Source organism: Podarcis vaucheri (assembly GCF_965113315.1).
Source record: "Podarcis vaucheri genome assembly, chromosome: 18".
In the NCBI taxonomy this organism is placed as follows: domain Eukaryota; kingdom Metazoa; phylum Chordata; class Lepidosauria; order Squamata; family Lacertidae; genus Podarcis; species Podarcis vaucheri.
This window is the reverse complement of record NC_138756.1, coordinates 1,289,613-1,315,390: the sequence shown is the minus strand read 5'-3', so window position 1 is coordinate 1,315,390 and position 25,778 is coordinate 1,289,613. Positions and strand designations below refer to the sequence as shown.

Here is a 25,778-nt window from a genome sequence, read left to right as displayed (position 1 = left end):
GGTCTCCAAGGTGCTACTGGACAATTTATTTAGACTGCCTCAGACCAAGGCGGCTACCTACCTAAATCTAGAATAATGGCTAGGAATTTGCCTTTAAAAAGAGAAGAGAAATAGGATTCTCAGGAAGTTGAATTCTGCATATAGGGAGGCCCCATTTACATCCCTTCCACCAAGGGCCAGATTGAGGTTTGATGAGGCCCTCAGCTCCCGAAGGTAATGGGGCCCTTTATATGTCCAGCTGCCCTTTGTCGCTGTTTTTGTGTTGAATATATGCTATGTGGTCATTGATGGACCTGATAGGTATCTCAAGCCATTTGCGCATGTTGCCCTGCAACCAGTCCATGCAGAGTGTAGGCACCCTATAGATAGAAAGGAGCAAAGCAGGGATATTTGAGGGAGCAGGCGGGGCCCATGACTTACACCATAAGAACCTACACAACACAAAACACTGTTGCTGCATGTAGGTTTTCTTTTATTTGTTTTTTTATCTTATATTTTGGAAATGTACATTCAGTCTTTTTCCCTTTAAATTTTTGGGGGGCCCAAGAGAGTGGGGCGCTAAGCTAGAGCTTGTTTAGCGTGTATGTAAATCCAGCCCTGCTTCCACCCCTCTGGCTCCCCTTCTCTTAGGGAAACCTGCTGGAGGTGGATTGGGTCTGCTCAGCAATACTCTTGAGTCGGGCTCTCCAGGGGTCCTGATTTTCCAGAGACAGACCCAGAATTACAAAAGCCACCCTGGCTTCTGATCTGATCCCAGGCTGTCCCTGCTTCCTGCTGCTGTTTGGGGAGGAGGATGAGCTGGCGCTTCTCCCAAGTGACGGGGGGGGGGACTGTGAGGGAGCATCCTGTTGCCTCTCCACCCCCCCCCAATGGGTGCGTGACCAGCTTCCGCCTTTGGGCAGCTCATAGGGGCTGCTGGAGAGTGGTGAGGAGGAGTAAAGGGGGAGCAGAACGGAATGCGAGGAACCTTGATTTTTTAATAATACAGTGGTACCTCTGGATGCTTTGACCAAACTGCGGGAGGCAGTGGGAGACAGGAGGGCCTGGCGTGCTCTGGTCCAGGGGGTCACGAAGAGCCGGACACGACTAAACGACTAAACAACAACACCACCACCTCTGGATGCAAAAGGGATCCGTTCCAGAGCCCCGTTCTCATCATGAGCAGAATGCAACCTGTGTCTACGCGTGTGTGGGCCACGATTCGTCACGTCTGCGCATGACGTCATTCTGAGCCGCACCTGCGCATGCAGCAAAACCCAGAAGTGACCTGTTCTGTTACTTCTGGGTCACTGCGGGACGCAACCTGAAAAGATTTAACCTGAAGCGACTTTAACCCGAGGTATGACTTTAATAGTAATTTTATTATTTATACCCCACCCTTCTGACTGGGTTTCCCCAGCCACTCTGAGCACCTCCGACATATATATAAAACCATAATAAAGCGCCTAATCTTGCCTCTTTCTAAAATGTATTTATTGGGATGCGTTTTTCTTTTTGTAAATCTATAAAGAATAAAAATAAAATCGGGACGAAGCACCGCCTCAGGACGGCGGAGGGTGTGTGCGCACTGTGTCCCGTTGGTGAAATGGCTCTCGCCATTCTTCTGGTAGGAAATGCTCTGCGGAGGAGGGAGACGAAAAATGCGGGGGTCAAGGAGGGCTAGTTGTGGGGGGGGGGGAATGCCCCTATTTCCACAGTTGGAGGGTGTGCTCTCACCTGCGAAGGCCCGCGAAATGTGGTTCTTCTTCCACTCCCATGGCTGGTCATACTCGTCGGCCGGCCTCTCGTCATCCTGGGGCAGCCGGCTCTCTCGGGGCTTGCTGGGGGGCCTGCCCTCCGGGTCAGACTCTGGCTCCTTCTCCTCATAGGGGGTGTCGTACAGCTGCAGCCCAATCCGGGATTTCTTCACCCTTTGCTCATCCCGGTCGCTTTTCCGCTGGAAATCTGGAAGCCGAGATACTCAGGATTCAACGAGAATGGAAACAGCCACAATAAAATGGCAGCCAGTCAAGTCCTGCTCAGAGCAGATCCGTTGAGATGCATGGTTGAACATGGCTAATGTGGGTCCATTCACTTCAGTGGGTTTACTCTGAGTAGAACTTGGCTGCCTACAACCCAATAATAGCAAGACTGGGCAAAAGATTCCTGCATTGCTTCAGGGGGTTGGACTAGATGACCCTCAGGGTCCCTTCCAAATCTACAATTCTATATTTCCAACTGCATCATGCTCAGAGTAGACCCACTGCAATGAATGCACATGACCAACATGGGTCCACTGATTTTTGGTCAGGACGCACACAGCCCAAAAACTATTCCATGCAGCTACACTTCTTTTTGATCCCAGCTAAACAAGCCAATAATGTAATTTGTGGGAGGGGTATTTCCCCCCCTCCACCTATTCTCACCTCCCCCACCAGCCGTGTCCATCCTCACATGGTGGATGGACTCCTCTGCAAGAAGTTGCCAACTTTTTAAATTCCCTTTTCAAATATGATGATGATGATGATGATGATATTCCTCTTGCTCCTGAGCTTTCTGTCTCTGTAACTCCCTCACTATTTCAAGGATCTTTCTGTGCCAATGAGGACTAGGAACTTGCATAGAGTTGGCCGGGTGGCCAATGAAGGTCACATCCCCCACTCCTACACAAGAGCAGCAAGCACGTCAACCTGCTTAAGGCAGATCCTGTCCCAGCCTCATGCTTCCCAAACCAAGTACCATGAACCACGTCCTCCACGGCTGGCTATGGGTGGTCTTCTCCCTCTCGCATGAACAGTACAGCCCTCTGCATGTCTGCTCAGGAACAACTAGGCGTCATGGACGGCCTGGATGCAGAGGAATGGCAGGAGGAACCAGCTGGGGACACCCCAAGGGAAGACGGCTCATAGTCCGGGGAGTGGCGGTGGGACGACAGTGAGTGGTCAGAGGGAGAAGACTGGGAAGAGCTGGTGGCGGAAGCTGAAGAGGCAACAGGCCTTAGTGAGCGGGAAGCATCAGTGGCAGAGAGCAGTCCAGAATCAGAGGCAGAAGCTGAAGCAGGAGAGGCCAGGAGGCAGAGATGAGTCCGGCTGCTGAAGAAGCCAGGGGGTCCCCTCCCCCCTCATCTCCCAGAGCATGAAGACATATGAAGAGGGCAGAACAATGAGAGACAAGATGACGGAGCCTTAGGCTGCTGAGGAAGGAGGAAACTTAAAGAGTGGTAGGGAGATGGGGCCAGCATGTCCTTGCTTCATTGGGGCAAGACCTACTGGGACTGAACTTAGGGTTGCCATATTTCAAAAAGTAAAAACCAGGGCACCCCAAAAGTTGTTGAGGGTTTTTTTGTTTTTGTTTTTACAAAAACACACAAAAAACCATGGTTTTTTAAATCTCAGTAAAGTCTGGACATAGGGCAGCCCTACTGAACTGTTTTGTTTCTTTGAATGAAGAGTTAACTGTTGTTTTATTGCTGACCCGGGCCTCCCTCCAGCTCCTGGCACTAGGGCTGGCAGGTCAGGAGCAGCCTGGAAGCTAACGCGAGACCTGGGGTGGTGCAATGGGGCAGTCCCTGGTGACGCTTCCTCTGCCCTTCTTCTGCCTGGAGACAGAGGTTAATTGGGAGAGGGGAGGGCAGACACCCCCCACCACGCACACTTTCCCCAGAAAGTCTAATTCGGAGCCTTTCCCAGACCCTGAGATTCCACTTGAGGCAGGCCCCACACCAGGTAAGTGCGCACTCTCATAACCTTCTTGGCAGGAGCAGGCCAGCAGTAAATCACACTGTGCAAGCTGGAGCTAACTCTCTATTAGCAGGATCTGCGCAGGGAGTGTCAGCAGCTAAGCCCCAGCAGGTCTTGCCCCCATGAAGCAGTTGCAGAGACTGACAGCCCCCATTTCCCTGCAGCTGCTTAAGTCCCCCCCCCCGGGCTTTCCCCAAGCTATTGAAAGTGGCCCCTGCATGCAGCCTGCCACTGCTCCCCACTGTTTATGTCTCTACCGGCGGTTCTGGGAGTCGGTGGGGAAAGGAGCTTGTCCCAGCAGAATGGAGACTGTGCACCAGCCAGACTCACCTCTGCTACTTGGCCTCTCACTGCCAAAGACTCTCTCTGCTGACTGAGCCCTGTTACCTCTTCAGTTTCTGACACTTCCTGGGGTTTTCTCCCTCTGACCACGTAGTGAGACCATTGATCCCCTGCTGGTGAGGCTCACTGACCTCCCGGAAAAGCAAAAATTTGACCTTTCCCTGTTAGGCAAAGATCAAAATATGATCGGGATTATTGCCATATTCTGTGTACAGATCTGTAGGCGCAGACCATCCCCCGACCCAAACTAGTTCGTTAAAAAAATCCCCAAACTCGGTTCCATGGGTGACTCTGGGTCATCTCTCTGCAGTAGCTTATCTTAAAGTTTTAAGTGTCTATATACTTATCGCATTTATAAATTTCAAATTTATTATTGTACATTGTTTTAAATGTTTGCTTTCCTTCTGGGATTGTTCCCCCAAGTGTGTTTTATAAGCTGGTCTCCGACCATAATAAATTTATCTATCTATCTATCTATCTATCTATCTATCTATCTATCTATCTATCTATCCTCTTCCTCTGCACTCCCTCCCACCACAAAGCCCTTGAGATGGAGGGGAAGGGGGAGGACGGCAGGTGCCCCAGATAGTCTGCAGCCGGGCTGAAGCTTGCAAGCTCCTCGCACGACCCCCATGCACATCACCATCATCTTAAAGGTGCTCTTGTCCACCTGGAAATTAAACCCTCCCTCTGCAAACCTGGAGATATCAGGTCAGCCCTGAAGCTCTGGCAACCCTGGGAATGACTCCCACTGGTTCCAATGGGGCTTCCTTCCGGGAAAGGGGGCCCAGCTTAAATGACTCACCAACAACCACCTTCTGAGCATCGTAAGGTTCCATGTAGCCGTTGTTTTCAGACTCGGCCTCCTCCTCCTCCTCTTCTTTAGGCTCCCGGTGGGCGTCAAAGGGATCTGAGTATTCACTCTCTCCAGGGGCCTACGGAGAAGGAAACACGGATGGCACAAACCACCTGCTTTCTTAGACCAAAGGTTCCCAACCTTTCTTTCGTCTAGTAACCTCCTCACCAAAAAAAAAGTTTGCAAATGTTTTTGAAATGCTGCTGATGTGAAGTGGCACTTCACAGGCACTGGCCAATCAGTGCAATCCCCTCTTCAACCCAAGGGGCAACCTCTGGTGCGAGGGAAGGTCCAGGTGCAAAACGTGGGAGGAAGAACAAATGTAAATCTTGCTTTTGTACCGTAGGCTGGTTTCTACACACACCTCAAGCTTGTTTTCCGCAACTCCAGAGGGCCGGTCTCGAACCAACAGATTCAAATCACAAGAAAGGAATTTCTGACTAAACACCAGGAAGAGCCATTTGTCAGTGGAACGGACTCCCTCTCTCACAGTGGATGATCCTTCACTGGAGGCTTTTAAGCGGGGGGTGGGCAGGGATTCCTGCATTCCAGGGGGTTGGACTAGATGACCCTCAAGTCCCTTCCAATTCTACACTTCTATAAGTGTAAGTTTATAAAATTAGGCAAGGCATGGGAAAAGTGGATAAGTAAACGTTTCTATTTATTATTTACTGAATTTATATAGTGCCCATGTCTCAGGGCAGTTCTGTGTCTCTCATAACACGAGAACTCCTGGACATCCAACGAAGCTGAAGGAAGGAAGATTCAGGACAGACAACAGGAAGAACTTCTTCACGCAGCACCGTTAATCTATGGAACTCACTCCCACAGGAGACAGCGGTGGCCATGATCTTCGGTGCCTTTGAAAAAGACCTGGATAAATTCATGGCAGACAGGGCCGTCGCCAAGTGCTCTTGCACCCGGGTCCTGCTTGCGGGCTCCCCAAAGCCATCTAGTCGGCCACTGCAAGGACAGGATGCTGGCTAGATGGGCTCTTCCCGTGTTGGTGGCGAGTGGTTTGCCCTACAGCCACGCTTGTGGCAAACATGGCATTGGGCAGGATCTCCCCACAGTTACTGGGGACAGTGGCGGTTGTGCTCAGCTCCCGCTTGCGCATTGGTCACTGTGAGAACGGAATGCTGCCACCCAGTGAGCCTGATCCAGCACGTCTCTTCTCATGCCCTTGAGTGCAGCCAGTTTGGCTTTATGGATGAATAATTTCTCCCCTGCTGGGATGAGCGGTTTTTGCAGATTCCAGCAACAGGGTTGCTCCTTCTCCTTCTCCTTCCCCCTGGAGGGCTCCCCCCCTCTCCCCCTCCTGCAACGATGAGGCACTCTTCTCCTTTTGTCCTAATTGCTGTTGTCCCCACCACTGCATTAGATGTGCTCAAACAGCCCGCAGAGAGGTAATGTTTTGAGAAGCAGCAGGGAAGCAAATGAGACAGGCGTATGGAAATAAGCTCTCAGCCTCTCCTCAAAGCAATTACCCTGTTCCTACCCTTTCGTGCGTGCCAATTGAGTGGCGCAGAAAGGTGCTCGATTGACGGGAGAATGGTGGGGAGGGGAGAAGGGAAACATCCCCTCCATGCACGCCACAGAGCATGATGTGCAATGTTTGGACTGCGAAATGACAGGGGTTATCCTTTGCCACTCGCTTCTCCCTGTGAGAGCCCCGGAGCAAACACAGGAACATTAGATCTGCCTGATACTGAGTGAGACCACTGGTCCGCCTTGCTCAGTCTCGTCTACGCTCACCGGCAGCGACTCTCCAGGGATTCAGGCAGGGACATTCCCCGTTTGGAGATGGGGGGGGTGATGCATGGGGGTTGATGGGGGGGAATGTGTGCAAAACACATGCTGTGCCACTGAGCTTTGGCATCTCCCAAAGCGATATTCAAGGGGCAAGACACGTTTGGCAGGCAGGCAGGCAGGCAAGGTGTTCAAAGATTTGGTCCCGCACTGACCTTAAGGAGATTTGCCAGGAATCGTCATCATCCGATGATTGTTAAATGATTTCGTCATTGTTTAGGTCACCATGGCATAAATAAAACAATATTCTGAAGGAGACCTTTAGTTTTAGACAATGCACACCCGAGTCACAACAGACAGCATCTGGGAAGAGGACTTCCATCCCATGGGAGTAGGGAAGTGTGACGTGTGCCTTCTAAAAGAACCTAAGAATAGTGTTTCCATTTCAGAAGCATACCAGAATCTGAGATTTCAGGGCCCAGACCTGAGTCTGGTGATGTCACATGGGGAACGAATGCACACCCATAATGCTCTCTTCCTTTTGAGCCCAGCCCAGGTATTTTTTCTTCCTCTGCGTGCCCTCCAACCACTAAGCCTTGGAGACGGAGGTTAATTGGGAGAGGAGAGGAGCAGGGAGGGGGAGGGTCTATGCAATAAGCTGCAGCATCATGCACAGTCTTCTTGATACCTTTTAAAAAAGCATTCTCATCCACCTGGAAATTCAGGCCCTGCACCTGCCACTTGGAGTGGGCCTGTCAACCCGGAGACTTCTGTCCATCCCTGGAGGTCTACCTAGGGAGATAAGAGGAGCCTGTCTAGGGCAGCACCTCATGTCTGCCAGTGGCCTTTGAGAAACTCATAAGCAAAGCAGGAGTGTCAAGTAAGGACACAGAAAGACAAGAGCCTGCTGGGTTAGGGCAATGCCCATCTGGCCCAGCTGCCTGTTCTCACAGGGGCAGCCAAAGTCCTCCTGCAGGACCGAAGTGTGAGGGCAACGCTCTCCCCTCCTGCAGTTTCCAGCCACACAGATTCAGAAGCGCTGCTGCGTCTGACTGCGGAGGGAGAGCTCAGTCACTATGGCCAGTAGCTGCTGATCCCCTTCTCCCACCCCCAGCCCCTCCCACTCATGGTCTCCACCCACTGGTCTTCAGAGATGTATGTGGCCTCTGACACTAGAGGGAAGAAGAAGAAGAGGAGTTTGGATTTGATATCCCGCTTTATCACTCCCCTTCAGGAGTCTCAAAGCGGCTGACATTCTCCTTTCCCTTCCTCCCCCACAACAAACACTCTGTGAGGTGAGTGGGGCTGAGAGACTTCAAAGAAGTGTGACTGGCCCAAGGTCACCCAGCAGCTGCAGGTGGAGGAGCGGAGACGCAAACCCGGTTCCCCAGATTACGAGACTACCGCTCTTAACCACTACACCACACTGGTAAAAAGGTAAAGGTAAAAGACTCCTGGACAGTTAAGTCCAGTCAAAGGCGACTATGGGGTTGCGACGCTCATCTCACTTCAGGCCAAGGGAGCTGCCATTTGTCCACAGACAGCTTTCTGGGTCATGTGGCCAGCATGACCAAACCGCGTCTGGCGAACGGAAGACCGTGACGAGTGCCAGAGAGCATGGAAACACCGTTTACCTTCCCACCGTAGTGGTACCTATTTATCTCCTTGCACTGGCGTGCTTTTAAACTGCTATGTTGGCAGGAGCTGGGGCAGAGCAAGGAGAGCTCACCCCATCGCAAGGATTCGAACCGCCCACCTTCCGATCAGCAAGCCCATGAGCCTCAGTGGTTTAGACCAGTGTTTCCCAACCGGTGTTCCGCGGCACACGAGTGTGCCGTGAGACGTTGCCTCGTGTGCCGCGAGATGCCTGGAGGGAGGCGGGCGAGTCGGGCGGCGAGAGGCGGGGCGGCGGCGGCGAGGAGAGGCCGCGCCTCCTGCTGCTGCCTGGCGCTCCTCCTCGCAGCCGGCAGCGCTGCCTGGGCGCCTCCGCCTCGCTGGGTTTGGTCTCCCAGCAGAGACGGGTCACACGCGCACCTCCCTCCCTCCCTCAGCCTGCGCGGAGGGAGAGCCAGAGAGAGGCATCGCTCCTGCGCGGCGGGAGAGGGAGCAGCCGGAGCGATGCCCCAAACGAAGGCATGGGACCGGAGGGGAAATCCTCTCCGAGGAGGATTGAGCGCAGCTGAGAGAAGCCTTTCGAGGAGCTGCCGTGTCCCCTGGAAACCCCCTTCCCAGCTCTGCCTGCCTGCCTGCCCAAAGCTTGGAGGTTCCCCGGCAAGGGGGAGGGAAAAAACTTTCACTTTTGTGCGTCCCTCCCGGCGTGACGCTGCGCGCTGACGTCACGGGGCGGGGCTTTAATGGTGGTGTGCCGCGAGATTTTTTTTCAGTACACAGGTGTGCCGTTGCCCAAAAACGTTTGGGAAACACTGGTTTAGACCACAGCGTCATCCGCGTCCTGGCACTAGAGGTACTACATGTCCACCACTAGCTTTCTCCTCCAAGAATTTGTCTTAAGCCCCTTTCAAAGCCATCCAGGCTGGTGGCCGTATATCTTGCGGAAGAGAATTCTACCGTCTGTCTGTGTCTGTGCCCTGAAACTTCACTGCATGACCTCACTGGGTGCTAGTAGGATAAGAAAGAGAGAGTAATGCCTCTTTATTCACCTTCATGATGCCCTGAATGATTTTACCTGCCTCTTTCTGCCCCTCCTTCCTCACCTCTTTTCCAAACCGAAAAGGCCCCAGTGTTGCCCCCTCTTCTCACTGGGGAGTCACTCCCCCCCCCCCCCATCATTCTGGCCGCCCTTTTCTGAACCTTTTCCAGCTCTGCAATCTCTTTTTTGAGGAGCAAATGCCAGAACTGAAGACACAGTATTCCAAATGCAGCAGCGCCACAGATTTGTATTAAGGGAATTACGATATTGGCAGTTTTATTTTCGATCCCTTTCCTAAGGAGCGAGGCATCCGACATCCCTGGATTTGTAAGGACTTAACCTTCCTGTCTCTGCTGTAGATTTTGCTCCCTCCTTTCCCCCAAAATGTATTGGGCTCTTTTATTTTCTTTTTCTTACTGTCCACATTTCATCTTATATAATGTTTGCTTTTGGGGCTGCCGGATTATGTGACCTGCCTTTGTGTTAAAATTATTTACAAATAGAAAAAACAATAAAAAGAAGTTTTAGGAAACAAACACTGCTGCCAGGTTCATTGGAGCGCCTTTTAAAAACTGATCAATAGATTTTGAACCAGTTAAATTAATCAGCTAAACGCTGCAGTCCTAATTTCCTTGCTACGCCACAGCTTCTAAAATAGGAGCTGCCATTTCCACAGGGAGAAGAGTAGATCACAGCCCAAAGGTGCTAGATTGATTTTCTTCCTTAGAGGACTGGAAAAGTGAGGTCTTGTGGCACTTACCCAACTTCCTGTCTCTGGGGGGAAGAAACAGGTTCCGCAGGCTTTTGTGTTGTTTCCCAAAACCTGCACAACCTGTTTCCCCCAAAGAATACTGGAACTGGTTTGTCAAGGGTGCTGGGAACCGCAGCTCTCGGAGGGGTAAACTACAGTTCCCAGGATCCACATGTGGTGTGGATGCAGACCAGGTATGGAGACTCTCCAGATGTTGGCGGACTGAGCCCCAATTCCCATCAGCCCCAACACACCTGGAAGGAAGAAGTCTGACATCTGGAAGGCCACAAGTTTCCCCATCCCTGCTCTAGAGTAAGAATTCGCAGAATACTCCATGCCTCTTTAGAAAAGGTGAAAGGCTGCGTGGACAGAGAAGGCCTTGCAAACTCACGCCTCTCTTTTGGACCATGTTGCAGATTTTCTTTCCTCAGTGACCCCTCGAATCACCAGGTCAGGAGCATCCAGGACCCTGAGATTTCAGGGCCAAAACCTGGGACTCTGGGGAGACTGCTGGTGGCGTCATGGGGGAAGGTCCACACACACTTTGCAAGACCTCCTCCTCTGGAGCCCAGCCCAGTTCTTTTCCTGTGCTCACTGCCACTACTAAGCTCCAGAGATGGAGGCTCATTATGACTCCTCCTACCCCCACGAGAGAGTTTCCCCCACGAGAGAGCTTTCCAAACTTTTCATGTTGGTGACACACTTTTGAGATGTGCATCATTTCACGACACAATAATTCAGTTTTACTAGCAAACTGGAGGTTAAACCAACCCCTTTCTAGCCCCAGGAGGAGTGCAGGGAGCGTTTGTGCAACACACCTAACACACTGCAGCCAACACACTAAGGTGTTGTGACACACAGTTTGGAAAGCTCAGGTCTATGCAATAATTTGCAGCCAGTTCCTATTGGGCTGAAGCTTGCAAACTGCACATACATCCTTCTTGATGATGATAACAATGATAATCTCACCCATGTGGAGATTCAGACCACCACCACCACTATCTGGAGGGGGCCAGGCAAAACTGGAGCCTCCAGGTCAGTCCTGAAGGTCTAGCTGCCCCTCTCCCCACCCCAGCTCACGATGTGCTTGCCTGCCTTTGCTAACAATAATGGGTTCAATGCCATTTATATGCATTATCACCAACGAAGGAACTGTTGTGAGTGAAGGGCCCAAGGCCCCCACTGACATTTGAATTAAAAGTGGAGGGCAGGGCCAGTAATGTTCCTTGCAAGTTTAGAAGGCCGGTGTTTGAGAAGGTGATCAAAGCGGGCGCTAATCCTGGCCCAACTGCGGTGGCTGCCAATTAGTTTCCGGGCCCAATTTGAAGTGCTGATTTGAATCTCAAGGACCACCTCTCCCGATATGAACTGACCTCCGAGGCCCTTTTCCATGTGCCTCCTCCACAAATTGTCTGGAGAGAACAGGGCCTTTTCCACAATGGCTCCCCATTTGTGGAATGATCTCCCCAAGGAGGTTCGCCTTTGGCTGATTGACAACAGATGCCCTTTTGAATGTGAATTGGAAGGGGGAATTATTGGTTTGTTTTGGTTCATATTTTCCTTACTTTGTGTTTTTCATATTGTAATTTTATGTTGTGGACAACCCTGAGATCTGCAGGTACAGTGGACACTCGGGTTGAGAACGTATTCTGTGTGGGAGGCACGTTTGCAACCCACAGCGCTGCGTCTGCGCACCCAAGGGTTGTGATTCAGCGCTTCTGTGCATAGCGCGATTTAGTACTTCTGTGCATGCGTGAGCACCAAAACCTGGAAGTAACCTGTTCTGGTGCTTCCAGGTTCAGCGCGGTGCGCAACCCGAAAATGCACAACCTTTAGTGTCTGTAACCCGAGGTATGACTGTATAGGACTGTATACACATTTTAAAATAACGATAATAATTTGCTTGTGTGCTTCCTCCTCATGGAATCATAGACATATAGAACTGGAAAATGCCCTGAGAGTCCTCTACTCCAACCCCCACAAGGCAGGAAGCATCCATGACCGATGGCCACCCAACCGCTGCCTGAAAACCTCCCACAAAGGAGAGTCCACCACCTCCGAAGGCTGTCTGTTCCACTGTCAGGCGGCTGCCACCACCAGGAAGTCCTTCTGAAGGGTCGCTCAGAATCTCCTGTCCTGTCCTTTGAATCTCTTAGTTCGGGCCCCAGCCTCTGGAGCAGCAGAAAATAAGCTTGCTCCATCTTCCTGTGACAGCCCTTTAGATGGGTCTACTCTGAGTCAAATTTAATTAGCTGCAGCCAGTGAGGCTAATGAGGACACAAAGTCCACAGGGGAAAGGTACAAAGAGGAGCCTGTGATCTTCTTCCTAGGGTGCAAAGTTATTTGTCAAACACCTGCCTCTGCCTATCTGAGAGATATAAAGAGGGGTGAAGGAAATCCCTCCAGGGCAATTAACACCTCCTGTGAATCACTGCTGTTCAAAAAGAGAAAGGAAGAAAAAACCCACAGCAGCTTATCTGAAAATGTTCACTTGGCAGAAAAGAGAGAGAGAAACCAGAACTTTGCTTTAATTGTCTATTTTCCCTGCCTCACACATTGCCATGCACACAGCTCTCCTGGGATTACTGGATGTGCATCGCCTCAGACTTCACCAGGAAAAAGGGCACTTGGTTGCATTTCTGGCAAGGAAGCTCATTGCATGCCTGCAGCACCAGCAGAGTTCTGGAAGGATCTCACACAGAACCCGCTGGGAGGAGTGGCCAGAGAGCTGGCCAGGCTGGGAGAGACCTGGGTTCAAATCCCCTAACTTGGTCATATGGCCGACTTTGGGCCACAGTCACGTCTCCCAGTCTAGGGTTGTTATGCGGATAGGAAGAGAGCCATTCCCACCATCTTAAGCTCCTTGGAGGAAGGAGAGAGGGACACAAATCTGACAAATAAACAACAAAATAAATAATATATATGGATCTGAATGACTGATATGATAAAATCTGGCATATAGCCTTGCTGAGGGAACTCTCTCATCAGCCGCATGCGACAAGGGGGAAACAGAAAGAGACCATTTGTGGCCTTTCAGTCTCCATTCATTCATTCATTTATGAGAAAAGGCAAGTAAGAGGGGGCTTGGTAGAAGTTTAGCCGTGGGGAAGAGAAAACTGAGAGGTGACATGCGAGCCATCTTCAAGTATCTGAACATGGGTCAGCAAACTAAGGCCCGGGGGCCAGATCTAGCCCAATTGCCTTCTGGATCTGGCCCGCAGACGGTCCGGGAATCACCGCGTGGATCAGCATGGATCTGATTCGGATCAGTCAGGCTGTGCCATTCCCCCCCCCCACACACCCCATGGTGGCGCCTCTTCCCTCCCTCCTCCTGGCTTCTCCCTGCCCTGCCTAGAGGAGGAAGGGGGCTGGGCTTTGTTGGTGCCAGCCCCTCTCCAGAGCCCTTCTGCAAGCCACTCATCATCCCTCCTCTGCCACCATCTCTGCTGCTCGCAAGACACAGGAGCCATGGCTGGCTGAGCGCCCCTCTCGAGCCGCCACCATTTAAAGCAGCCCCTCTCAAGAGCCCCTTCGCATGCCGCTCACTGTCCCTCGTTCATTCCCCCCCAAATATAGTCTGGCCCCCCACAAGGTTTGAGGGACAGTGGACCGGCCCCCTGCTGAAAAAAATTGCCAACCCCTGGCATAGAAGATGGAGCAATTTTTCTTGGGGGGGGGGGGAGGATGCAAACCCATGGATTCAAATGACAAAGAAAGAGGCATCATCTGGCAGCAGTAGTGTTTTTGGCTGCACTTGAACCACAGTTAGGAAGTCTCCCAAGGAAATGGCATATTCCCTCCTGCTGAATCATTAGCAGAGCAAAGATATCTTTCCTATTCCAAAAAGTAAAAACCAAAAAGGAAAATGGCCCACCTATTTCTAGATAATGGCAGGATTTTTTATCACACACTTATGCCTCAACCTTGAATCAGCTGCAAACCTACAGAACTTTTTATGGCTTCAAAGCCAAAAGGGATGCTAGGAATTATAGCTTCCTGTGAAGGCCACGAGCTTGCAGAGAACGCTTGAAGCAATGGCAGAAACCAGCTTCCTATGCTCCTGTTTGAATCAACCCTGGGTCTAAAGCCATGAGGACTAGGATCTTACTTTCAGGGGAAGGGCCATCAGTCAGTGGCACACTTTGCATGCAGAAGGTTCCAGACTGGCAGAAAGTGGTCTCTTCAAGGTTCACATTTGCATTTGCTATAAACCACAGATCAGCACCACACCTGGCAGAAGCAAGATTTGAACCCAGCACCTCCTGATTTGCAGCTGCGATGCTACACCACCTTTTCAGTTCAAGCTTTCCTTGAGGACTAGAATCATAAACAAGTCACCAGCATAACTGCTCATCCTAAGATTGGCTGCCTCAGCTCTTGATGACCAGAGCATCTGCGTTGTTGACATGCACGTCTAAATAACATGCCGCAAATCAAATTTCACAGACGTAACTTTTTCACATCTCCTAAAATACCTTTTTTGTTGTTTAAAAAATAAGTTGACTTGTACATGTATACAAGGATCCATCATTAATTTGCCCTGGGTCACCACTGCATATTTTATTGTCCAGTAGATTTTTACTGATGCTTTGCACACAGACAATCCAAGGATCCTGGAAACTATAGTTTAGCAGTGTTTGAAATTAGCCAGGCGCCAGGTGCATTTTGCACCTGGTTTTCAACCACTTCTGACCAAGCGAAGATGGCGCCTGACCCCCTCCCCCATCTGGGGATCCCTGGATCAGGACTATTTTCACAGACTAGAACCCCATCCTGTAGAATTCTATCCATTATATTTTATTTGCACAATCAGAATGAATTTCAGGAACCAAAATGCTTTTTCTGTGCAGCCTGAGCAGGAGCAGTGAACAAAGTTATAGTGAATTGTTGTCACTTGTCTTCGCTCCCCCCCCCCTGCCCAGCTCAGAGGTGTGAAGCATATTCCTGCGTTATGAATGGTCCGTGTCACCATTAAGAAAAAGAGGTTGGAATAGGCCAATAGATATGTGAACTAGATAAAGTGAGTTTTCTTCTCAAAGCTCTTATCCTAGCTCAAGGTTGTCATCTGCACTAGTCAGATGTTTAACTGAGAATCAATCACAGTCAGTCCATCATTTGAAAAATTAGATTTTAGAGTTGTCTTGCCCCCAAATGGCAACTAGACGTTCAATTTCCTTACTGAAACCTAGCTTATATATCTGAGGTTTTTTTTACACTGGTTAAGGGTGCTGGGAATTGTAGCTTGGGGTAAACTACAGTTCCCAGGTTTTTATTGGGGGTTTTTATGGGGGGGGGTTTATTGACCACCACCTTGGGGAACTGCAAGGAAGGCGGTATAAAAATGCTTCAATACATGAAAGAGTTAAGTGCCAATCATCAAATGCCTGGGAACCAAGTAAGATTACTTGTCTGTGTTTAAATGAATGCTTCAAAGCCACCCTTTGAATTGGAAAAGTTAACTTTGTAGATTTCAGTCCACCCTTTGGCATTCCCATAAACACACCATTTCTTACACCAAATCAGTTCCGTAGTTATGAGGACTAGAAACTTGGTATTTTGCGGGGTGGGGGAGGGGAGGGAGAGAGACTTGCAAAAATTAGCATGTGCAAGATTGCATTTAAGAACCATACTGCAAAACGACACAGATCTTGGGGGGGGGGGGTGCTTGTATTTCACGTACCTGATCTGGCTGGGGCGTCCCATCCTCAGCCGCCAAGAGGGCTTTGCTCCTGTTCAGGTCAGAAGCTTCCACTTTGATGAGCCTGTGCTTGGGGGAGCCATACTTCCCTTCCAAACTGATTCCTGCAGCAGCAGCAGCGGCAGCAACCCCTTTGTTTGGGGACCCTTCTGAGTCCGGATCCGGTTTCCCATTGCCATCTTCGTAGGGATCCTCAAAATCCAAGCTCTTCTGAGCTCGGTAGGCTTTCAAGATCTCACTTTCGGTGTAATCTGGTTTGGGGGGCTGTGGGGGAGACCTCCTGCTCCCAAAACTCAAGTAATCCTTAAACCACTTGGCCATTTGTCCCCCTTGCCCAACGACAAAGCCGCTGATCCCTCTTGGCAGAAGACGCCAAGCCTGGAAGGAGAAAGGAGTCTCAAACGGCACCCAGCTAATCCTTCATGGGTCAACGTGATTCATAATCCAAATCAGGAGTCGTCCGCCTTGTCTGCACCTGCCTTTAAGAGATGGGAGAGAAAAAGAGCAGCAGTTCTGGTGTTATTACAATCTGAAATATGCCCCGTTGAAAAAGACATTCTGGCTTTCTGTAATCCTGTGTTCTCTGTAATCCGAGCGTGTCTGATGGGGTTGTGAGGGCGGGGAGGGGGGGGGACTGAAAGCAACCTCAACCCACATGCCATCAGCTCAGGGAGGAATTACTCCTGTCCTGGGGGGAAATAAGATATCTGGAGCATAACTGAGGTTAGTGGCTTAAGAGGCTGACCTACAAATCAGGAGGCTGTGTGTTCATTGCAGATTTGGGCAGGTCATTACCTCACCACCTCCCCCCCCCTAAATATGACCCACCTCACTGGGTTGTTGTGGGGATATGACTGACATAAATCACTCTGGACAAACGGGGGGGGGGGTGTGCTCCAAAATGTGGCCCAGGTGCCAGACCTCATCTCTGCCCAGGTCTGGCCTGCCTTAAGCAAACTCTCAACCTCCGGCTTGGAAATATGAGGCCCATCAGACTTGCTGTATGTTGTTGTAAGAATCACCAAAATAAACACACAGAACCTGATGCAAGCAAATCACTCTGAACTAGAAGTTTTGCGATCCACTATCCATTTCAAGTCAAGGTTTCTTGCACAGGAAAATGATTCTGATGGATCTCACCTCTGGGCTTTTAGGTATCAGTGCCCAAATGGAGGCAGAGGAGACACACTAAATGGTTATTTAGTAGGGAAATTAATCACTAGGCACCCCCTTCCCCCCTCCCCAGAGACCCACATTCTCAAGCTTTGCAAAATATAAAGTTACATCTCTATGCTGCCTGTTTCAGCCAAAGTTTTTCCCTCTCTCCTCAAAAATGTCCAAAGAATGAGTTTTATATTTGGGGAAGGGGCTTTGAAGGGGGGGAGCGTTGAGATGCATTCAATTCTAACTGAAAATACTGTATATCAGACCAGCCACAACACACACACACAAACCAGCCTTCCAAACACCACAGTTCTTACTGGACACACCAGAAGAGAAACTCCAGTGAGCTCACTGGGGCTTACTCCTGAGTAAGCATGCAAGAGAACCAGGCTGGCAGCAAGCGTCCTAGAACTGAGGGCGGCTTACTTCAGAGTAGACCTGCTAGACTGAGGAACCCCCCAATAAGAAGAGCACCTCCATAGACCGTCTCGTTTGGGTCAAAAGGTAGCTCCCTCCCCCAAAGAGTCTTATAGCAAAGGAAATTTTACTCAGAGTAGACCCACTGAAAGTAATGGGCCTAAATTAGGCACGTGCCTTAATTTCAATGGGGAGACTCTGAGCAGGACCTTATTTACGAGGCAGAATTCTAGACGCGTCTACTCGGAGGTAAGCCCAGTTGAACTCGGGGCTTTTACTCCCAAGTAAACTGTAGCCTTAATCAAAATTCTTTTTTTTTTAAAAAAGCCCTAAAATGGGTTTAGCATCCTAAGAGTCTAGGATACTAAGGTCGTTCTGACCTACTCAGAATCAAGTCCCACTGATTTCAATGGGGTTACTCCCAAGTAAGGATCTGTAGGATTGTAGCCTTAATTTTTAAGTATTTACTTTGTTCAGAATGAATGGGGGGAAAGAGAGAGAAATAAGACATTTACCAGTTTCTTTTGATCCGAGGGGAAATTCAGCCAAAGGTGATTTTCTGGGGTGAAAACATATTTATAATTCGAAAATGAAAACAAACGCCGCACCATTTAAGAACTCATCCAGAACCCCTTCCAGGATGAGCCAGTCCTATTCCTGCGGTCCAGGCACCTCCTTCAAGTCCATTCACACAAAGTTGAGGAGTTATTCTTATTATTTTAAAAATAAATTTGTAGAGGAGACCAAAACGACCGTCTTCTTTCCTCTTCTTTGTCCGTACAGGCTCTCCTAGTTTTACACCCCCCCCCCCAAAAAAAAAGATGCAAACCAAAACCTTCCTTTCCTGATTTATGTCCCCTGCTTGCAATATTCTTTTGGGGGCGAAGATAACAGAGAGGGAGAAAATGAAGACGGGTCCAATCAGCTCCTAACCGGACAGACCCTCCTGCAAATCAAAAGCCACATTGTCCCACCACTCTGCGGAGAGGCAGGCGAAGGCACACGCCATCCCATAATTTTGCTAGTCTGTGGCTGGTGGCGCTTCCATTGATCTGTTGCAAAGAGAGCCCAAAACAAAACACACAAAGCGAGAGCGAGCGAGCAGGGATCTTTCTTTGGAAGGAAAGAAGAAAAGATGGGGAGGAAGGAGGGGGGGAGAAAAAGAAATTAAAAAATGCTCCTCAGCCAACCAAGCCCCTTGCAGGCTCCCCGATCCCCACCCCTTTCTCCGAGGGAGAGCTGCAAAAGCTGGGCTGGAGAAGGAGAAACTTTCAGCTGAGCCAGCTGCTCCGGGTTGCAATATTTCGAGGTGCCTTTTTTTAAAGGGGGGGGGGAGCCTTACTCCGCTGGGGATTATCCAGATGTGAGGGGGGGGTCCTCGGCTGGGGATTATGCAGAGATGCTCCGCATCACCCTCAACCAGCCACCCTAAAATAACAACAAGCAAAGACACAGACTGCATTTACCTTTTTCTTAGTAAACCTTCCTGCTGTCTGTGTGTGTGTGTGTGTGTGTGTGTGTGTGTGTGTGTGTGTGTGTGTATGGGGTGTGTGTGTAGATATGATGATGATGATGAAGAAGAAGAAGAAGAAGAAGAAAACACACACAAAAACTTCTTTTTCACTTTTTGGGTCTTGCTGCTTTGCGTTTATATTGGAAAATATCGCTAAAAATGAAAGATCTGGGGATGATTCAGAGATATTTCTTGTTTGTGTGTAAATATACTGTTGTTGTTGTTGTTGTTGTTGTTATTATTAATCGAACAGACACACAAGCCCAGTCAAAGCTACCGGATGTAAACAGCAGCAGCTCAGATCTCAAAGCACCAGAGAAAAAGGAATGAAGGGAAAAGAAGAAAAGGAGGAATCTTTTCTCTTTCCTCCCATTTTTCTCTCTTTCTTGGGAAATTGCAAGCTTCAAAGGGGGGGGGGTAACAGGTTGCTGGTATTTTTTTGGTGTGGTTTTTTTTTGAGAAAACGATTTGGAAAGGGAGAGGGAGGAGAAGGAGGAGAAGGTGAAAGAAAGGGGGGAAACTGGGGAGGGCGATTGCTCTCTCTGCAGCGGAGGAGAGGAGCATCTTTTGCACGACGCGACGTAGCAGCGCTTAACTCAAAGGAGTTTTATTTTTCCTTAGCCCCCCTTGCATATTTTCATTGAAGCCTGGGTTGCGGGGGGAGGAGGAGAGTGAAGGTTGAAGAGTCCTTCAGCTTCGGTGGGTTTAGCGGGGGGGGGGGAGAAGCCATCATCCAGCCGCCGCCCCCCCCGGTTCCTTTGCAGTTATTTTTTATTTCGAGGGTGGGTGGGTGGAAATTAGCTTTTTTAAAAAAAACGTAATGAACATTTGCTTTTTTGGGGGGCCCCCTGTATTTCTGTCTTCCGGCTCCTAGTCTCAACATGGCTTGCAAAAAATAGAAAAGTCGGTGGGGGGGGTCAAACTCGCAAGGAGAACAAAGGGTAAAACGTGTGAGTGGGGCAATGAAAACTTGTGCGTAAAATGTGCCTGGCTATTTCACTGGCATCCCTTTTCAGAGAGAGGGATCGAGGCCTCTGTGTGTAAAAGAGAGAGAGAGAGAGAGAGAGAAGGAGGGAAAAGGAAAAAGAGAATCTTTGTGCTTCTCCCTCCTGTGTGAGAGAGAAATGTGTGCGTGGAAGAGTTTGCTGAGAGACGGTGTCTTTCTGTCTGTCATGGGGCCAGAGGGGCAGAGAGCGCTTCCCTTATACCTGCAGGACCCTATTCAGAGGGGGCAGAAAAGGGCAATTAACATTTTGGCATCTTACCCTAGTCCATTTCACCAGAATAAAACTTTCCCCCTTTTTATTCTACAAGGTGAGGAGACTGAAGGGGGAAATGTTTCAGCCCCTTCTCTGCCCTACAATTAATTTTGCAGGGTGGGGGGGGGGAGAGAAAGAGACCTGCCTCTCTCCCACCAAGAAGGATCAGTTTATGGAGCAGCCATTTCCAAATTGGGGGGTGGGGGTGGGTGGGTTTGAAACTGGTGAAAATGATGGAAGGGGGGGGAAACCAATGGAGATTAAGCAGATTTTTGAAGGGTAAGGAAGACCACACACTCCTTCATTAAGTAGCTGGGTTTTTGTGGTTCTGTTTAAAATAAGTAAAATAAGTAAAATAAGAAATTCTTTTGATGTACTGGAGTTCTTTTTGTGCACACAACAACCCCCAAAATATTCGAAGAAGTTGTTGTTGACAGAGAAGATCCACCTCTGTTTTGGAGTCAATGAATCTGGGTTTGTATATGAAATTTCCAAAAGAGAGAAAGGGAGCCTTCATCCTAGAAGAGATGGGGAGAGAGACTAGATTAAGGCATCACAACTCTGTGTGCGACACACACATAGCTATGATGCCTCAATCCATTCTTACAACCCGCCCCCACTATCCCTTTAAATAACAAAGGAGAAACATCATATTTCCCAGTAATCTGACCCAACCATTTCTGGCTCTTGAATGTCACCCGCCTGTTCCTCTTAAGGATGGTGGGCGAAATTGATTGGGAAAGAGGAGGGGGAGGGGAGCTGGTATTGATCGGAGTGCAAGGCCCATTCAACAACCTCCCCCCCCCCACTTTCCCCTTAACACTAAACCCCCAGAGAACGGCGCTCCTCTTCCCCTCCCCACTTTGCCTTTAACCATACAGTACTTAATGGGCATTTTGTAGTTTCGATTTCACTCCCCCCACTCCCTTGGGGCAGCTGGGGGGGAGCTGATATTGACCATCAGATGGGAAAGAGGTCTGTGTGTGTGTGTGTGTGTGTGTGTGTGTGTGTGTGACTGCACTGACAGAGGGGAGAGGGGGGAGTCAGAGCTGAGAGATCTTCCAGCCTCATCTTTTGGAGGGGACCCACACCACACACACACACACACACACACACAGCCTGCCTCTGCCTCTGGTTAGACAGGGGACATGTTGCTCCAGGGATCTCAGCCTTGTAGTTTTTACAACCTTGCTAGGATTTAGAGATAGGTAGATGGATAGACAGGTGAGAAGGAGAGATGAGCAGATAGATAAGTAGAAAGACAGATAGAACAGAAAATAGCTAGATGATAGATAGATACAGATAGATAGATAGATTAGATAGATAGATAGATAGATAGATATAGGAGAGTGAGAAATGGATTGGAGGGAGGGAGAGAGAGAGAGAGAGAGAGAGAGAGAGAGAGAGAGATGGTTCATTGTCCAAAAAAAGCAGAGATACAGGGAAATAAAACAGAGGGACACCAGCAGGCAAATGGAGACGGAGAGAGGTGTGTCGGATTGTTTGTTTCAGGCAAGAATGGGGGGTGTGTGTGAATGGAATTAAAAAGTCTGCACCAAGGATCCAGATACCTTCACTGGCTGTGTATGTGAGAGAGAGATCATCAGAAGATAATAATTCCAAGGTAGCCCAGGGCCTTTCGCCTTGGGAGGGAGACACAGGCCCCCCTGGCTGCTTCCTTCTTGGCTGTGCTCTTGCCTCCACAGCTGGAGGGGGGGCTCTTGCCCTGGGGTCCTCTTAGAGGGTTTCCCAGTGGGGCATTTCAGTGGCACTGAGAAAGGCAGATGCTAGACTGGATGAGGCCCCTTTGGCCTGATCCAGGGGATGCCAGGACTGAACCAGGGACCGTTTGCTCCACCGCTGAGCTACAGCCCTGACCTGCTGTGGTCCTTCTCTGTTTCGGACCCTGAACCTGCCTCTGGCCCACAAAGACTGACAGTCTCCACCCTCCTGGTCCCCAACAGACCACGGCTTGGTAGTCTCTTGGCACCACACCACACCCTGGACTACAACTCCCATCATCCCTACCCGTTGGCCATGCTTGTTGGAGCAGAGGCAAGTTGGAGTCCCTATCCCTGATGTATAGAGATGCTTACAGACCTGTCTCCATTATGGCCAGGCCTCCCGCTGGGTAGGGCAGGAGGGGGGAACCTTTGGGCCTCGGCTCCAAACAACAGCTGCCATCAACCCTGGCCAGGGGTTGGCAACCTAAGGCCAGGGGGCCAGATCCAGCCCAATCGCCTTCTCAATCCGGCCCATGGACAGTCCAGGAATCAGCGTGTTTTTACATGAGTAGAATGTGTCCTTTTATTTAAAATGCATCTCTGGGTTATTTGTGGGGCATAGGAATTTGTTCACCCCCCCCCAATATAGTCTGGCCCCCCACAATGTCTGAGGGACAGTGGACCGGCCCCCTGCTGAAAAAGTTTGCTGACCCCTGTCCCTGGCCATTGGCCATGCTTGCTGAGGCTGATGGGAATTGGAGTCCAGTAACAAACGGAGGGCCAAAGATTCCCAGTACCTGATTTAAGAACTTAATGTATGTGGTTGGTTCAGGTTTGTTGGTTTGTTTTTAAAAGATTAAAATTTCTCTCTGGGCTGCAGCTGCGTGGCCTGGACGTGGCTGGTGGGAAGATGGTCAGAAAAGTCACCTGTGTCGGCATCTGTCTCTCGAGAAACAATGCAGTGTGCCTCTGCGGTTGAAGTCAAACCGCTGTGCCCTCCCAGGGATGCAAGCCTGGGCAGTGCGCATGGAGGTCATGGGTCACCCAGATGATAAGACCCCCCCCCAGCCTCCCTGATGGGGTCCAAAGGAAAACACCACCCAACTGCCTTAGGGACTGGTGTAGAGTTGACTCCTGAGCCTTTTCCTCTCCCGAAGATGTTCCACAAGGCAGCGGAGGTTTAGGACCAGAGTTCTCCTTCTCTGAGATGGGCTCGCTTCCCAGGTGGATGAGCCCCGTCCGCCCTCTCTGGGCAGGCAAGTGAAATTGATTGTGCCAGAAATTACGGTACTTGTGAAGCTGCTTCAGTCAATTCCACAACTCTCTTCATTGAACTGCATGGGGAAGATTTCATACAGAATTAGAAAAATGTACAGAATGTTGGGGTGGTCCTTTGCAAGGGCAACAATGAGGCGAAATGGAGTGAGTTGTGTGTGGAGCAGCATTATGCTTCAGGTGCCCAACTTGGCCCAGGCTCCAATGGAGCCATCATCAGAAACCAGGGCACCTCTGCCTCCTGATGCCCAGAAGAAAACAGAGGAAGCGAGAGAGGGAGGAAAGGGAGTTGAAAGGCAGAGTCAAGAGGGTGAAATCACTCCAAAATGCCCGAGAGTTGTTTAAAAGCACAATATTAGGAAGTCAATGGGGTGGATACCACCAAGAGGACACCAGCGTGGTTGATAAGCAGTGTCACATAAGCTATGGAAGGCAAGAAGGCTTTCGTGAAAAAAACAAGTCTTGCCCAAATGAAGAGAACAAAAAGGAACACAAACTTCGTTTTTCTGTTTTTTAAAGCAAGCAGACCTCCAAGAATCCCTTCCAGCATACTGAGTCTATGAAATCTAGCTCTGAGCTAAAGTTTTTGTATGTGTTTGTGTGTAATTTTGAGTGGGGCAACAAGAGGTTCTGCTGAGAAGGAGAACACACACTCTCTACCACCACCACCAGACAGCAGTCTTGATTCCATGTCATCTCTTGTGACATATAGCGCAACAGGAGAAAGTGGCAAATGGTGATTTATGAAGAGACATCAATGCCTGAAGCAAGATGTCCCCAGCCAAGCAAAGGGGGGAAAGCGAGACGGGGGGGGGTATCGTTAAGGCAACAACACCCCTTGTTTCCCAAGTGGATGTTTCCTATTCCGTGGAGTGGTGAAAGCATCTTCTGCAAATAAAGCCTGAAAGTCTGGGTAGTTTTCCCATTTGTATAAATAGCGGCCAGGAGGGAGGGCCGGCAGAGATCTATAAAATAATAATGTAAGAAATGCTGCAGAGAGAAAGCTAGGAAAGAATCCACTAGTCTCTTCCCAGGATATCCTGCAAATAGGCAAAATGAAGTGCCTTCATTGTGGTACACAGGATTAATCTATGGAACTCACTGCCACAGTGTTTTGTGATGGGCAGCTCACATATTTATATATTCTTTTAAAATAAATATCAACATAGGTAGGTTTTTTAAAACCCATTGCAGTTTAATGACAGCCTTACAATTTTATGTATGTAGGAAGATAAGCATAGGGTTAGGTTTATAAATCAGGGCTTGAGACCTGGGAATGGAATTTCCTGGCTCAGGGTCTGCATCCATCACCGGGGGCACATCATCTGGAACTTCTCACTTCATCTGGAACGTTGCCCGTGCAAGTCTCATTTCAATGGGGTTTTTGGCAGTCCATGCCCCCCCCCAATCCTTTCCTGGAAGCAGGGAGCAAACAGGGTGCAATAGCTTTCAATTTGGGTTGAAAACCAGAACCTCGTAGATAAAGAAGGGAGGCGGAAACAGCTTCTAAAACCCTTGTGTGTGTTTTGGGTAATGTGCTCTTCAAGAAGGGTGAAATCTTTGACATTATGGGATGCTGCCCCACCCACCTCCCCAGATGATCAAGGAATTGCTTTTAAACACACAGAGTGATATTGCATTTGGGGATATTTCAGCTTTGGGCTTCCTGTATGTTGTAAATGCAAATGGAATCAAATTTTCTTCCTCCCATCCCTATCTGGAAGCATCCCATAATAAACTGCAATATGAGGTTGCCTTTTCCCCACTGCACCCAGTGTCTTGAACTGCTACTCCCTTTCTTTGTCAAGGATGTACTTTCATTTTTTTACTAATCAAATAAAGCCTCGCTCGTTTAGCATCCACAAAACAAAACCTTTCACCAGGCACATTTTCCACCAAAAATAAACTATTAAATTGAAACAAGAGATGCTGGCTTCTTTCAGTGTTTCCAAACTGAATAAATCTTGATTTCCCCGTCCTTCTGGGGCCTTCTCCTCTTCTAAAGCAGAGGTTTCATCTTCTTAAAAAACCTTTTGTTGTTATTCTTAATCCAGAATATTCCCCAACCCCCTCCAGATTCCCCCTGAGCTGTCTCGGATGCTGTTTGCCTCAGCCACGACCCCTGTGTCGGTCGCCTTTGTACTTCACGTTCATAAAAGAATCCTGTTGCCTGTCATACAGACGCCCCCAGGAACGTAATATATTCCTTTCCCCCCTTCTTTTTTTAGAAGCTGTGAACAAAGAATTGCACAGCCTCTTCTCACCCAGCGCCACAGCCCCAGCCACCTTTCTGAAGGGAATAACCATAAAAGCAGCTAATTGTTCTATTTATGAGCGCTGCTGGAAAGACATGAAGTGGGGTTTGGGGACAGAGAGAGAAGAGAAGGAGGATGGGGAGGGAAAGGACCATCCGTACCCTTCTTGACAGTTCTCATCAAATAGAAATGCCAGGCCTCTCTGCAAATACCCACCAACTTCCAACGCAATAATTTTTGAAGAGGGCTCTAATTACAATTTGTACGCCGAGAATGTTAATCGCTCGGCTAACAGGAAAATCAAGAAGCATCTTTTCATCTCCCTTAAACGTGAGAGGTTAACATCTCCGCAGTTGCATCCCTGCCGCCTCTGTTCCTCGTAAGTTGACAAGAGCCCCTGTTTACA

The 25,778-nt window shown here is 49.4% G+C and overlaps 1 protein-coding gene across 2 annotated transcripts in view; it reads right to left on the bottom strand.

Moving 5' to 3' along the window:
• Nucleotides 1-18,540, bottom strand: part of SHD (Src homology 2 domain containing transforming protein D) — a 32,171-nt gene extending 13,631 nt beyond the window's left edge. Inside the window, exons 1-4 of one of the 2 annotated variants that reach the window (XM_082207002.1) lie at nucleotides 17,862-18,540; nucleotides 15,748-16,244; nucleotides 4,867-4,996; nucleotides 1,717-1,944 (exon numbers count right to left, since the gene is read on the bottom strand). In XM_082207002.1, the coding sequence (XP_082063128.1) occupies nucleotides 1,717-1,944; nucleotides 4,867-4,996; nucleotides 15,748-16,086 (697 nt within the window). In that variant the 5' untranslated portion in view covers nucleotides 16,087-16,244; nucleotides 17,862-18,540. The remainder of the gene's footprint in view (nucleotides 1-1,716; nucleotides 1,945-4,866; nucleotides 4,997-15,747; nucleotides 16,245-17,861) is intronic. The other variant, XM_082207003.1, reaches the window with a different exon arrangement.
• Nucleotides 18,541-25,778: the final 7,238 nt, after the last annotated feature.